This window comes from Bufo bufo, chromosome 4 (genome assembly GCF_905171765.1).
Source record: "Bufo bufo chromosome 4, aBufBuf1.1, whole genome shotgun sequence".
Classification (NCBI taxonomy): Eukaryota; Metazoa; Chordata; class Amphibia; order Anura; family Bufonidae; genus Bufo; species Bufo bufo.
This window is the reverse complement of record NC_053392.1, coordinates 212,375,456-212,389,549: the sequence shown is the minus strand read 5'-3', so window position 1 is coordinate 212,389,549 and position 14,094 is coordinate 212,375,456. Positions and strand designations below refer to the sequence as shown.

Here is a 14,094-nt window from a genome sequence, read left to right as displayed (position 1 = left end):
AACAGGCAACCTGTGGCCAGCAGGCTGCCTGTATTTATAGTGGGGAGTGAGGGTCATGTGACATGGCCAGCGTCACATGACCAACAGACCAACCAGTCGACCACCGAGTGATCAGCTCGGTTCTCAAGGCAGACCTAGGAGCAGGAGGCCTCCCAGCTAGCAAAGCTGCCCTGGGAACGAGGCCAAACACAGATCCTCGCTCCCGAAGCTAAGCAGCAGGTCTGCGGCTGATGGGAGACCGAGTGCGCCTTCGGCACCCCGTTACACTGGGAGTCTTTTTGGTACTTTTTTTTGCAAACTCCAAGCAAGCTTTTGTGTATCTTTTACTGAGAAGAAGCATTTTTCTGGCCACTCTGCATAAAGCCCAGATTGGTGGAATAAAAAAAAGTTTAAACCGGCACCAATCTGTTACTATAAATGGAGCAACATAAGGACAAGGGAGTGATCCACTTACTCCCTATGAACATTCAGTCACCAAAAGTTTTTGCAGTCACCCACGGCAATCACATTTAAATTCCAGTACTGCAGACAAATAGTCTGTATCGACTCACCACTACCCAGTATGGATAAAGGAATAGAGATAAGATCTTTTGCACAGTCCTGGAAGAAGCCAGAACATGCAATAATGTACTATCTCAGGCATTAGATCATATGAGGCTTGGTGGATTTCCATCAAAGCGTTTTCTGGTGTGACAAGGAGGTTTGTCTGGAATATCATTGGACTGTGCAAGGAATCATATCTCTATTACTTTATCCATACTGGGTAGTGACGAGTCGACAGAGACTAGTTGCCTGCAGTAACTGGAACTTAAACGTGATTGCCATGAGACACTGCAAGATTGCAGATTAGTGGAATGTTGCTGTGATGGTTGACCTTCTGGAAGTCTCTCTCATCTACACACAGGATCTTTTGAGCTCAGCCAAAGTGACCACTGCTTTCCTGGTCACCTCTCTTACCAAGGCCCTTTTCCCTGGTTACTTAGTTTGATGGTGTGGCCATCTCTAGGCAGAGCAGCCAGCTCTGGGAAGAAGAACCCCTGGTTGTTTCAAGTGTCTTTCTTTAAAGAATCAAGTGTCAAAGCAAAGGGTCTGAATACTAATGTCCATGTGAAATTTTAGTTTTTCATTTTTAATAAATTTACAAAGATTTATAATATTCCATTTTCACTTGCACATTATTGGGCTTTCCAAAAAAAAAATAATAATAATAAAAAAAAAAAATATATATATATACAGTACAGACCAAAAGTTTGGACACACCTTCTCATTCAATAAGTTTTCTTTATTTTCATGACTATGAAGGCATCAAAACTATGAATTAACACATGTGGAATTATATACATAACAAACAAGTGTGAAACAACTGAAAATATGTCATATTCTAGGTTCTTCAAAGTAGCCACCTTTTGCTTTGATTACTGCTTTGCACACTCTTGGCATTCTCTTGATGAGCTTCAAGAGGTAGTCTCCTGAAATGGTTTTCACTTCACAGGTGTGCCCTGTCAGGTTTAATAAGTGGGATTTCTTGCCTTATAAATGGGGTTGGGACCATCAGTGGCGTTTCATAGTCATGAAAATAAAGAAAACTCTTTGAATGAGAAGGTGTGTGTATATATATATATATATATAGAGACGAAGAAAGTAGGACTGTACTCCAGAGTAATGGTGAAATAAAGTGTATTTCACCATTACTCTGGAGTGCAGTCCTACTTTCTTCGTCTCTACAATATTGGGTATAGCTGTTACCCTGTGCTGGACCTTGCACCCAAACCTTGGTTGGTGCTCCCGCTAGATTTTTTCCTTATATATATATATATATATATATATATATATATATAAAATGTGTATCAGCAAAGATCAGGGCAGCACTATCAGTAGCAGACAGGAAGGAGTGCCAGCAGTTAAGATGTATCCAAACTTTTGCAAACCACATTTCAGTCCACTTACTGGGACCGTTCTAAAGCACCTTGAGAATGGTCCCAGTAAGTGGAATGAAACGTTGCATGGGTGAATAAAGGACTACACATTTTTTTCACCATATGGAAGTGCTGCGGTCTTTTTTTTTTTTGTGGCATGTTTTTTGGCATGTTCCTTTAAACGATTTGTGGTGGTCTTAGCACCTGGACCCTGACTGGACATGATAAAGATAATAAATAATAAGTAGCCTTTAAGTAGATGTGAAATGTTGCCAGTTCTCAAAAGCTCTGCAGTGTAACGGTCATGTGGTCATTGAAGGGTTCACAGTAGAGGACAAGTAACAGATCAGGCCTTTTTATTGTTTACCAGCGTATGGAATGAGGAGGCGAACTGCACAATTATCCAGACTGATATTATGGATGACTGGATAGACTGTTCATTCACATGCGGTGTTGATTGCCATGGACAATCCAAGTATCCCTGTCTTCAAATACTGGTGAACGTGTCTGGTTCTGACTATGTGGCTGCCCTGCATTACAATGAGGAAGCTGTCCAGATAAACCCCAAAGTAAGTGAGCATACAGATCTGTAGTAGATGTAAACTGAAGTGGATATCCATTGTCATGTTACATATATAAGGCTGGGTTTCCACATACCGACCACAATGCAGTTGTCGCGTGCAGCCAAAACCCCCCATACCCACATTTAAGCTACAGCAGATGAGCAGAATTTCAGCTTTCAGCTGCATTCAGCAGTTGCATCAGTCGCATGGTAGTGTGACTCGGATGCAACAAAATGAATCAACCACAATGAAAATCACTGACATCTTAAAAGCAGACCTTTCTGGATACAAAATTGAGTTATTGCATCTGCAAAATAGACATGGTTGTGTGAATAAGGCCTAAGGCAGGTTGAAAATTAACTTCCATATTAACATAATGAGGGACATTTATCAAGACTGGAGTATCTATTCACCAGGCTTGATCTCCCTGCCCTGGCATCAGATGCCCCTAATTTATTAAGAGGCAGATGCCTCTTAATAAACTAGATGCATCTCTGCCCGGCCATGCACCAGGTACTGAAGTTTATGGCAGTTAAAGGCTGGCGTAGACTTCAGCTATAATTTCCACCTGATGAAAGTTATAGTAAATCCAGCGGGTGATACAAAGCCCTGCCCCTTCAAGGTAAGCCCAGCCCTCTTTTGACATAGTGGGGGACATTTATCAATGTTTTTACACCACAATAGTGGCTTAAAAAGGTCAGAAATTATGGCGTATGCCATATGTGTACCGTCATTTGCGACTTTTGATGCTTCTGGGCACTTTTCCGAAGTGCCGAGAAGCTTAAAAAGTAGCAAATAGTCTCCCACTATGTCAGTTATTCATTTAGGTTCTGTTTGCACTAGCAATTTTACCAATATGTCAGGATGACCAATATTTCTGATGGGAAGAAAAACAAAGTCTGTGCTACTATTCTTATTAAAAAATTATGGAACTTTGATGGAAATCTAAGGGACCCCAGTGACTTTGGGTTAATTTTGTAAATATGTTTGTAAATGGATTCAGGATAGCTTTTCCCCTGGAAGGAAGGGTTTCCCAAAAGTGTCATATGTCTTCCTCTTCAACTTCCTATTATGAAAATGAGGCAACATGAGTCAAGCACAGGAATTCGCTCAGTACACTGCACAAGCTTGGGAACTCTCATATTCCTGAGTTCCTGGCTCTCCAGCCACCATTATGGAGATCATTCCATAGAGTTTCTACTGTTTTCATTAATTTCAAAGGTAACTCTACAGTACTGTACAGATTCCTATAGCCTGAGCTCCATCTAGGTGTGAAAGGAAGAAGGAGATTTATCACTGTATTTATGCTAGTTGTCTGGTGTAAATAAATTGCGAAATATAATGTTCAGAACACCATATTTGTAAAGCATCTATTCTGTACAGTTGGTACTCTCACTTATGTTCTTGAGGTGCTAAGAACATAGGAAACACCCACAAAAGGCTTCATTTTCAAAACTACACCTCTCAATTAATTAATATAGAGATGCAATGAGCATTTTGACCACACAAGTGTTTCAATGAATTTACACATGTGGACAAAATTGTTGGTACCCTTCCGTTAAAGGAGGAAAAACCCACAACGGTCACTGAAATAACATGAAAGTGTAATAATAAATTTACTGAAAATCAGCTAATGAAATTCAGACATTGCTTTTGAATTGTGCTTCAACATAATAATTTATAAAACAACCTAATGAAACAGGCCTGGATAAAAAATTTCATTTTTGTACTTACCGTAAAATCCCTTCCTCACTATGGGTATATGCCCAGCTACCACTAGGAGGTGACACTAGATATCAAAAAAGTTGTCTCCACCTAGGTGGGCTATACACTCTCCACAGTCACTAGGTGTCACGGCTGTATGTGAGCAACAATAGTATACACAGTAAAAGAGCTACTGACCGGACCCAAACTAGGGAGGAAAAAGGGTGACCCCTGTCAGACCCTCAAAGCTCTCCCTATTCTGCTAAAGCACATACCCGGATCCAAATGGCAGAACGAGGCATGCCCACGTGCCTAAGACTGATGACCACTGTAACCCCTACAATAGTGGAAGGGGCACGGCCACCGGGGCCCTACTCAGTATATGGAGGGAACCGTGGCCACCTCAGATCCAGTCAGAAAATAATCAGGTACACAACAATGTCTGTACACTTAGCTGAAGGTGTTGCAGCCGCAGAGAAGACGGATCCAAGGACAGCTGGCAATATCCGGAGTGCTTGCTGCAGCAGAACACAGGTCCAGTGAACTGATAGCTACAAGTGAAGATACTAAAGCAAGAGCTACAACTGAAATGAGAACTATAATCCACGCCCTACAATAGGAGGAGGGGTGATATAAAGAGAGGGAAATCAAACGCATGAGGAACAGCTGGGAGGAAGGAAACCAAAAGTAAACAGAGCAGTGAGAACTCCTCCCAGCTCTAGTAGTGACATCATCACAGGGGTGGAGAAACAGAGCTGTGAGAACGTCCCAAAGCTCTGGTAGTGACACTAGGCTAATCAGTTTGTACCAATAGCAGTAGGAGAGAGAAACAAAATCGAAGAATGAACATGTCCTGGACCGGGAAAATAAACGAGAACATCAGCCCGGTGACAGGAAAATAAGTGAAAAGAAAGGGTGGGATCTGTGTCCTCCAATGAATTGAATGAGAAAGGGATTTTACGGTAAGTACAAAAATCCAATTTTCTCGTTAATATTATTGGGGGACACAGCACCATGGGATGTGCCAAAGCAGTAAGGGTGGAAATGAAATCTCATGCAAAAAGCTGGACGCACAGGTGCTGGAGAACCGTGTTACCCAACCAGACCCGGAGAGGCCATAGCATGAAATGGTTCCGAAGGAAAAAATATAGGAAACCGTCAGGATTCCAAGGACAAGTGCCTGAAGAAGAGCCCAAGAAGGAACAAGGGGAAACACCCATTTCCTCCCGAGATGGGATAGGGAGATGTCCTGCGCCATAACCAAGAGTTAAACAAGTGCGCACTAAAGAGCCAGAGGAAGGATCTGGAAGAACCAGGGCTCCTCCTAAAGAAACAGGAGAGTCGCACAGCAACGTCTGTTGGTAACGACCTAGCACTCTGCATATCGAAGGATGCTCCAGGAGGAGAATCCATAAGAGGACAGACCCAACAAGAAAATCAGACTATGAGGGTACCTGGCAGGAGGAAAAATGCCTGGAAAAAGGACGGAACAGTCCTTAACCAAGGAGAAAAACCGCAGACCAAAAACATGTCGCAGACCAAAAACATTGCCTGTCTGTGTCCAACCTCCTGTAAAGGCCAGGGTAGAGAGGAACCATGGGAAGGGAGCGAGCCTCCTTCTGCAGCAAAGCATGTGGGCAAAGAGAAACACCCTATGAGAAGGTGGAAACCCCATCCTGCAAGAGAAAGCAGCCAACCCCTGGGGGAGGAGGGGGTCCTAGGTAATGGCCAGGAGAAGGGAACGTAAAGACCTGCTTCCCATAAAAAAAGAGGCTAGAATCGAGCCTCCGAAAAACCAACAAAATATCGCTGTGAAATGTAAGACCAGAGATATACCTGGCCACACGAAGTCTCAGGGAAAAGTGAAACAGTAGCAGGCCCTGGTAATACAAGCGGAGACACACATCTAAGAAATATTGAAGTAGAAGGGAGAGGACTCAAAACAGCCTAAGGAGGAACAGTTCTCAAAACAAGGGAAGCTCCATCCCGAAAGTGAACAATACGATCCAAATTGCAAACCGTAGCATTAAACTCCCAGACACCAGGTACTTGACCTGGGGAGACAGGAAGAGCCTATGGAAACTCAGGAGGGAAAATAACCAAACCGGGCCCAAAGAAGCAGCTGTCATACAGAGCATGTGCAGTCAGAGATGCCACAAGCAGATTCCCCAGAGGTAACCGGCCAGCTAGATGGTCAAAGAATCATTGGGGCAGGGACTCCAAGCAAGATTACGAGACAGAATGAAATGTATCCACCATAGGGAAAAAAACATTGCCCATGGTTAACCATACCAAGTGTAGTGGCTAGCATACTGTATAACACTGCTCTGGAATAGGAAAGTACAGCAGCCTGGATTTTGCAAAAGAAAGGCCAGACATCCATATGTCAGAAGAGGATGCAGAATTCGCCAGGGGAAGCAGGGAGATACTACACGGACATGTAGAAACCAGCTACCAGTAGAGCACAATGAAACCCCCAAGGAAGGGGGAAGAAACTAACAGGTGCAGAAAACAACAAGGCCCAAGGGGACGGCACTACTGTTATGTATCACCACCAATCTGCAAATCTAAGGGCGTAAAAGAATGCCCAGACCATGGAAGAACTACGGGACCATATCCGATACCAGGGTGAGCAGCGGAAAATCCCACCCACCAAGTAGGTGTGTGGCGCTCACTAGTCCTGTCACAGCCATATCAGCGAGGACGTTCAGCGATGACCTGAAAACTGCAGTAGCGGCTGGTGCTCATAATGCTTTGTATCCCTGCAGGATAGAGCATTCAGTGGAGATCCAGGAACTCTGTCAGGACTGGACCACGTAACTCTGAAAACAAAACAGAAAAGCAGTAAAAACAACGTGAGTACTCCATCATGAAATGGGGTAACGCGACTGTGCGGAATACAGTATTATTTTATAGGATTAAAAATCTAGCATGACAGCCAACAACCTGCACACGCGAGGGGAGTGTGGTTGTCTGGTGCGCGACAAGCAATAAAGTAAAAATCTTGCCTAGTACAGGGGCAATGAGAAGACTTGGAGGTACTGCACCGGGTGTCAGATCTAAAGAGGTCAGCCATATAATGGATCTAAGAATTGCAACTCTACTCCGCCCAAAAAGGGGGGAGAACATATGGTTGCCAGGTACATACTCCAACAACGATGGCTTGTCTGATACAGTGCCTTGAGATAGTACAAGTACACCGCCGAGCACGACGGTAATGAGGTGCCAGATGCATACTAGAACCAGAAAAGGGTGATGAATACAGCGTCACTCAGCATAAAGAGGGGCCCCACGATTACCTAGCACACATTAGAGCCAGGAAAATACACCCAGTAATGCAGGAGCAGTATGGGCCACAGATTGTACCAATAGGGCACAGCACTTGGAGATACTATAAATACTCCACCTGAATGGGAGTAATCAGATAGCATTGTGCACACGATAATGATAGTGGAGACATAGCTACAGCATCTGGAAATGACATACGTTCTGCGCTTGATAAAGGAGTAGAATGACCACATGAAGTAATACATTGCAGACTAAACACCAGACAGATGGAATGGCTACAGCATCTGGAGATGGTACAGGTACTCCACTGAAGAAGGAAGCAAGGTGGCTGCATGGTGCACACTAGAGCCAGACAGGTGCCATGGCTAAAGCGACTGAACATGGCATGTATACTTCGCCTGTGGTGCACAATAGAACCAAACAGGTGTAATGGCTACAGTCTCTGGAGATGATACAGGTACTTCACCTAATAAAGAAGTAATATGGTAAACCAGGGCTCCCCCGGTAATATGTTGCGTGGTGAACGCTAGCCCCAGGCTGGTGTACTGGCTACAGCGTCTGGGGAAGTAATACGGTGGCCTGGAACACTCTCCGACTAGGAGAGTGTGTTGAATATAGCCCCTGGAATAGAGAAATTACTCCAGCTGAAAAGGAGATACCTTTGAACGAGGAAAGTCTGCCGGATACAGCATTTGGCAGAGGTACGAGTACCTCTCAGTAAAGGGGAAAGCGTACGTACCAGGGATACAACATAGGTGTGCTGGCGTGCTAAACACGGTGACGGGTAAAGCACCACATATTGGAGAGGAGGCAAGCTGACTTAGCTGTGTGATTAATATCCTGTGCAGCCAGGGGAGTGCCATCTGAAGATTCACTACAGGGGATACCAACCCTGGAGAGGAGAGGTTCCTCAGTGGACATTGGTCTTTGACCACCCAGAGAGATTCTGTATGGTGGAAGACCGCCTGATGCTCTGTTCCAAGTCAGAATTGGTGCAGAGGTGTCCCCCCGAGGAGGCGTAAAATGCGTCAGGGAAGAATAGGTCACCAGCCTCAGACCTGTCCTGGGGGTTACCCGAGGATACCGAGGATGAGCAGGACTTAGTTGTGACAACCCGAGGTCGTTTGTGGGACCTGGTGTCTGAATGTGAGCATGCCCCATCCACAGAGGAGTGCCTGGGAGGGGCAGAGGCGGACGCAATTTGGGCAGGCAAGCGGTCCAGCGACTCCACCATGGATTGGGAGAGTCGGATAAGGTTCCCTATGGCTTGGGACAGGGAAGAGACCCATTCAGGAGAGACCGACACAGAAGGGGTGGTCAGGGAGACATGAAGGGCCTGGGAGCAAGGTACTGCGCACAAACAGGAAAGGCTGACAGCATGGCAACTTTTTATCGCAACGGGCGCATGTAAAATACATGGCAACCAGCAGGGGCGGGTGCTGGGAATGAGAGTCCTCTCTGGAGGAGGATATGGGGGCTGATAGGGAGCCTGAAAAAAGAAAAACAGCTAGGCAGAGGCTGTCCTACCGAACAACAGGTGCCCGTGTCCCCGAAGAGGTGCTGCAGCAGCTGCAGAAATGTACAAGGAGGTTTGCTGGCAAGATGGAGGCTCTTTCTTCTTGAAAAAGAGTTAAGTGGAAACCTCCCCCCGTACTTGGCTGGGATAGGAGGGGAGGAGAACCCCTCCCATAATCCGAGAGGAGCGAGGAGTGGCCAAGAAAAAGCCCGGAAAGCGAGGGGGGTGGTGGCCGGTAGAAGACGTGGCCTAGGCGAGAAAGAAGCTGGGGCCTTGATTAATGAGGTGGCCGGAAAAGGTGCGCCGTTGGTGGACCGTAACCGCGGGAGACCTGGGGCCCTCCAGAATGTAAAAACCGGGTTAGGTGGGGACTCCTGAGGAGGAGTGACGCTCAGGGAGGGTAAAAACGGGCCAAAAGGAGCACCAGGGGCTCGAAGACAGGCTGGGGATTAAAGTAGAGGGAAAGGCTGGGAGAGGCATGGATGGCCAGGGAGGTGAAGGATACCCAAGGGAGGGAAGAAAAAGGGGAAAGGAGGGACCTAACCAGGCCCCACAAATAAAATGAATCCCATCCCTTGGCCAGAAAGAGGGTTTAACCCGGGGGACCTCTTGGGGCAGGGATGCAGGGGAGAATACTTACAGTCCAGCGTCTTCAGGCGCCGCAGGGTCACCCCTTCGGCAAACTTAACACTTACGTGGGATTGCCAGCATGCCACTGCAGATGCAGTAATGGGGGACTGGGTGACCGGCGTAGGTACTTCAAGTACGCGCCCGCAGGGGGTGCAACAAAAGTGGTAATCCACGATGAAGCCCCATCATGCAGCAGGCCGAGACCTGCAGAAGAAAGGAAATAAATAATAAAATTTAAAATTTAAATGAAAAGCAGCAAGACCTGCAAAGAATAGAGCAGGTCATGTCTGCCTCCTACGGACACTAGACTAAAACTGATTAGCCTAGTGGCTGTGGAGAGGGTATAGCCCACCTGGGCGGAGCCAACCTTTTTGATATCTAGTGTCGCCTCCTAGTGGTAGCTGGGCATATACCCATGGTGCTGTGTCCCCCAATGACATTAACGAGAAATGATGATACCCCTAGAAAAGATTGAAAATAATTTGACCATAGGGACATGTTAAACTAAAGTGTGTCCTGTAATTAGCATCACAGGTGTCTTCAAACTTGTAATCAGTCAGCCGAATTGAAGGGTGAAAAGCAGTCACTGTGCTGTTTGCTACCACACTGAACATGGACCAAAGTTGTCTCAGGAGATTAAAAAAATTATAGACAAACATGGTAAAGGCTTTAAGACCATCTACAAACAGCTTGATGTTCCTGTTACTACAGCTTCACATAATATTCAGAAGTTAAAATTTGACATGACCTCAATGAACGTGGCAACAAGAGAATTAATGACAAATTGAAGAGACGGATAATACGAATGGTCACCAATGAGCCCAGAGCAACTTCCAAAGAGATTAGAGGTGAACTCCAAGGTCAAGGTACATCAGTGACAGATCACACACCATCTGTCACTGGCCAAAGCGGACTTAGTGGTTTCCTCCTTGGTCATCTTCCATTGTTAAAAGCAAATAATAAAAAAGCGAGACTGGAATTTGCCAAAATGCATACTGACATGTCCCAAAGCTTCTGGGAGAATTTCCTTTGGACAGACCATATAAAACTGGAGCTTTTTGGCAAGAGACATCAGCTCTTTGTTTACAGATGCAAAAACGAAGCATACACAGAAAAGAACATTGGGGGTCATTTATTAAGAAATATACGCCACTTTTTTGGCATATTTAAGGTGCAGATTTTGTTGCTAGGGGTTTTGTGGAAAAAGAAGAAGGGAGTCAAAATACCTGTGGACAGGTGTAGAAGTCTTATTGAAAGTTACAGAAATCACTTGATTGCAGTGATTGCCTCAAAAGGTTGTGCAACAAAACATTATATTAAGTACCATCATTTTACGTTAAGTATCAGGCCAGTTTCATTAGTTTATTTTATAAATTATTCTGTTGAACCATAATTCAAAAGGGGGGTCATACAAATACAGTTGCAAGAAAAAGTATGTGAACCCTTTGGAATGATATGGATTTCTGCACAAATTGGTCATAAAATGTGATCTGATCCTTATCTAAGTCACAACAAAAGACAATCACAGTCTGCTTAAACTAATAACACACAAAGAATTAAATGTTACCATGTTTTTATTGAACACACCATGTAAACATTCACAGCGCAGGTGGAAAAAGTATGTGAACCCTTGGATTTAAAAACTGGTTGAACCTCCTTTGGCAGCAATAACTTCAACCAAACATTTCCTGTAGTTGCAGATCAGACGTGCACAACGGTCAGGAGTAATTCTTGACCATTCCTCTTTACAGAACTGTTTCAGTTCAGCAATATTCTTGGGATGTCTGGTGTGAATCGCTTTCTTGAGGTCATGCCACAGCATCTCAATTGGGTTGAGGTCGGGACTCTGACTGGACCACTCCAGAAGGCGTATTTTCTTCTGTTTAAGCCATTCTGTTGTTGATTTACTTCTATGCTTTGGGTCGTTGTCCTGTTGCAACACCCATCTTCTGTTGAGCTTCAGCTGGTGGACAGATGGCCTTAAGTTCTCCTGCAAAATGTCTTGATAAACTTGGGAATTCATTTTTCCTTTGATGATAGCAATCCGTCCAGGCCCTGACGCAGCAAAGCAGCCCCAAACCATGATGTCCCTACCACCATACTTCACAATTTTGATGTTGGTATGCTGTGCCTCTTTTTCTCCACACATAGTGTTGTGTGTTTCAAACAACTCAACTTTGGTTTCATCTGTCCACAGAATATTTTGCCAGTACTGCTGTGGAACATCCAGGTGCTCTTGTGCAAACTGTAAACGTGCAGCAATGTTTTTTTTTTGGACAGCAGTGGATTCCTCTTTGGTATCCTCCCATGAAATCCATTCTTGTTTAGTGTTTTACGTATCGTAGATTCGCTAACAGGGATGTTAGCATATGCCATAGACTTTTGTAAGTCTGTAGCTGACACTCTAGGATTCTTCTTCACCTCATTGAGCAGTCTGCGCTGTGCTCTTGTAGTCATCTTTACAGGATGGCCACTCCTAGGGAGAGTAGCAGCAGTGCTGAACTTTCTCCATTTATAGACAATTTGTCTTACCGTGGACTGATGAACGGCAAGGCTTTTGGAGATACTTTTATAACCCTTTCCAGCTTTATGCAAGTCAACAATTCTTAATCGTAGGTCTTCTGAGAGCTCTTTTGTGCGAGGCATCATTCACATCAGGCAATGCTTCTTGTGAAAAGCAAACCCAGAACTGGTGTGTGTTTTTTTATAGGGCAGGGCAGCTGTAACCAACACCTCCAATCTCATCTCATTGATTGGACTCCAGTTGGCTGACACCTCACTCCAATTAGCTCTTGGAGATGTCATTAGTCTAGGGGTTCATATACTTTTTCCACCTGCACTGTGAATGTTTACATGGTGTGTTCAATAAAAACATGGTAACATTTAATTCTTTGTGTGTTATTAGTTTAAGCAGACTGTGATTGTCTATTGTTGTGACTTAGATGAAGATCAGATCACATTTTATGACCAATTTGTGCAGAAATCCATATCATTCCAAAGGGTTCACATACTTTTTCTTGCAACTGTATCAGGATATGTAGGGTATAGTGCAGGGATCTAACTGCACTTACAATTTTTTCTGGGCGCCGCTCTATTTGCCCGCTGTGGCCCCCCGTTGTATTCTCCCGCCTGGTATGCTAATTTTAGCATTGGTACAGGGAGGAGGAGACTGCCCTGTTTCTCAATGAGTGTCTCCTTCTCCCTGGCTGTAGCGCTGTCCTCTGCGATTGGACAGTGCTACACCCAGGGAGAAGGAGACTCCCGTTGAGAAACAGGGCCGTCTCCTCCCTGTACCAATGCTAAAATAAGCATACCAGGCGGGAGAATACAACGGGGGCCACAGTGGGCGAACAGAGCGACACCCAGAAAAAATAGTAAGTACAGTTAGATCCCTGCACTAGGCTCTACATATCCTGATACTTAGTTTATAATGTCTGGACCCAAGAAAGGTCCTCTTTAACACTATTTGGGAAAGGCAGGATCAATGAAAAAGGTGGTGGCGTGGCCCTGTATGTGAGGAGTGATATGAAGGTGAGTGTGAAAGAGGCAATTGTGGGTGAGGATGTTAAAACCTTATGGGTGGAAATACAAAGGCATATAAATACAGAAAAAAAAAATAATTGGTGTAATCTATAGACCCCCTAACATCACAGAGGAGATAGAAGTTCACCTGTATAACCAAATAGAGAGGGCTGTACAGGCTGGTACACTGGTCATAATGGGAGATTTTAACGTTCCGGATAATGCGGAACGGATGCGGACCCATTCTACGGACGTCTGAATGGAGCCCAACGATGCTGAGCTTCTTGGAAATGTTACTGTTCGAGAAATACTTAAGTAATAGTGACCACAATATAATTATATTCCCCCTGAACTTTAAGAAGCAAACTCTGGATGGTAGAGCAAAGACACTGAATTTTAAAAAGGCCAATTTCCCCGGGTTGAGGGCTACATTTCATAGACTGGGAGAATATACTGTCATATAATAATACTGAGAATAAATGGGAGAGCTTTAAATCCAGAGTGCAGACCAGGCGAGCAGCATGAGGTAGGACGTGCTGCGGGCCTCCGCCCCGCCGCTGCTCTGAGCCGCCCCCCTCCTCCCTCCCCGCTTTCACAGCTGTCTGGCCACTTGGTGGTGATTCAGAGGCCTGCGAAATGAAGTGAGCCCTGTACCGGCCGGTGCGTTACATCCGCCTGACGTCCGGAGCGGGACTGGTTGCTGGGAGCTCTGCGGCACTGAATGAAGTGAGCCCTGTATCGGCCGGTGCCTTACATCCACCTGACGTCCGGAGCGGGACTTGTTGCTGGGAGCTCTGCGGCATTGAATCGGAAGTTGTATGTAGCGTGAATTGCTATCGAACCCCAGGCTGGGGTGCAGCGTGGACCAGGCGCACTGCGGGCAGTGAGAGGGCTCCGCAGGCAGCCGGTGCGGCGCATGACTCCCTAAGGCAGTTTTTTACTTGCCTTGCAGGAG

The 14,094-nt window shown here is 45.3% G+C and overlaps 1 protein-coding gene across 1 annotated transcript in view; it reads left to right on the top strand.

Annotated features, from left to right (window-relative positions):
- The window catches only part of KCNMB3 (potassium calcium-activated channel subfamily M regulatory beta subunit 3), a 65,367-nt gene that overhangs the window by 34,824 nt on the left and 16,449 nt on the right, over positions 1-14,094 (top strand). Inside the window, exon 3 of the mRNA XM_040429982.1 lies at positions 2,287-2,485. Within this exon, the coding sequence (XP_040285916.1) occupies positions 2,287-2,485 (199 nt within the window). The remainder of the gene's footprint in view (positions 1-2,286; positions 2,486-14,094) is intronic.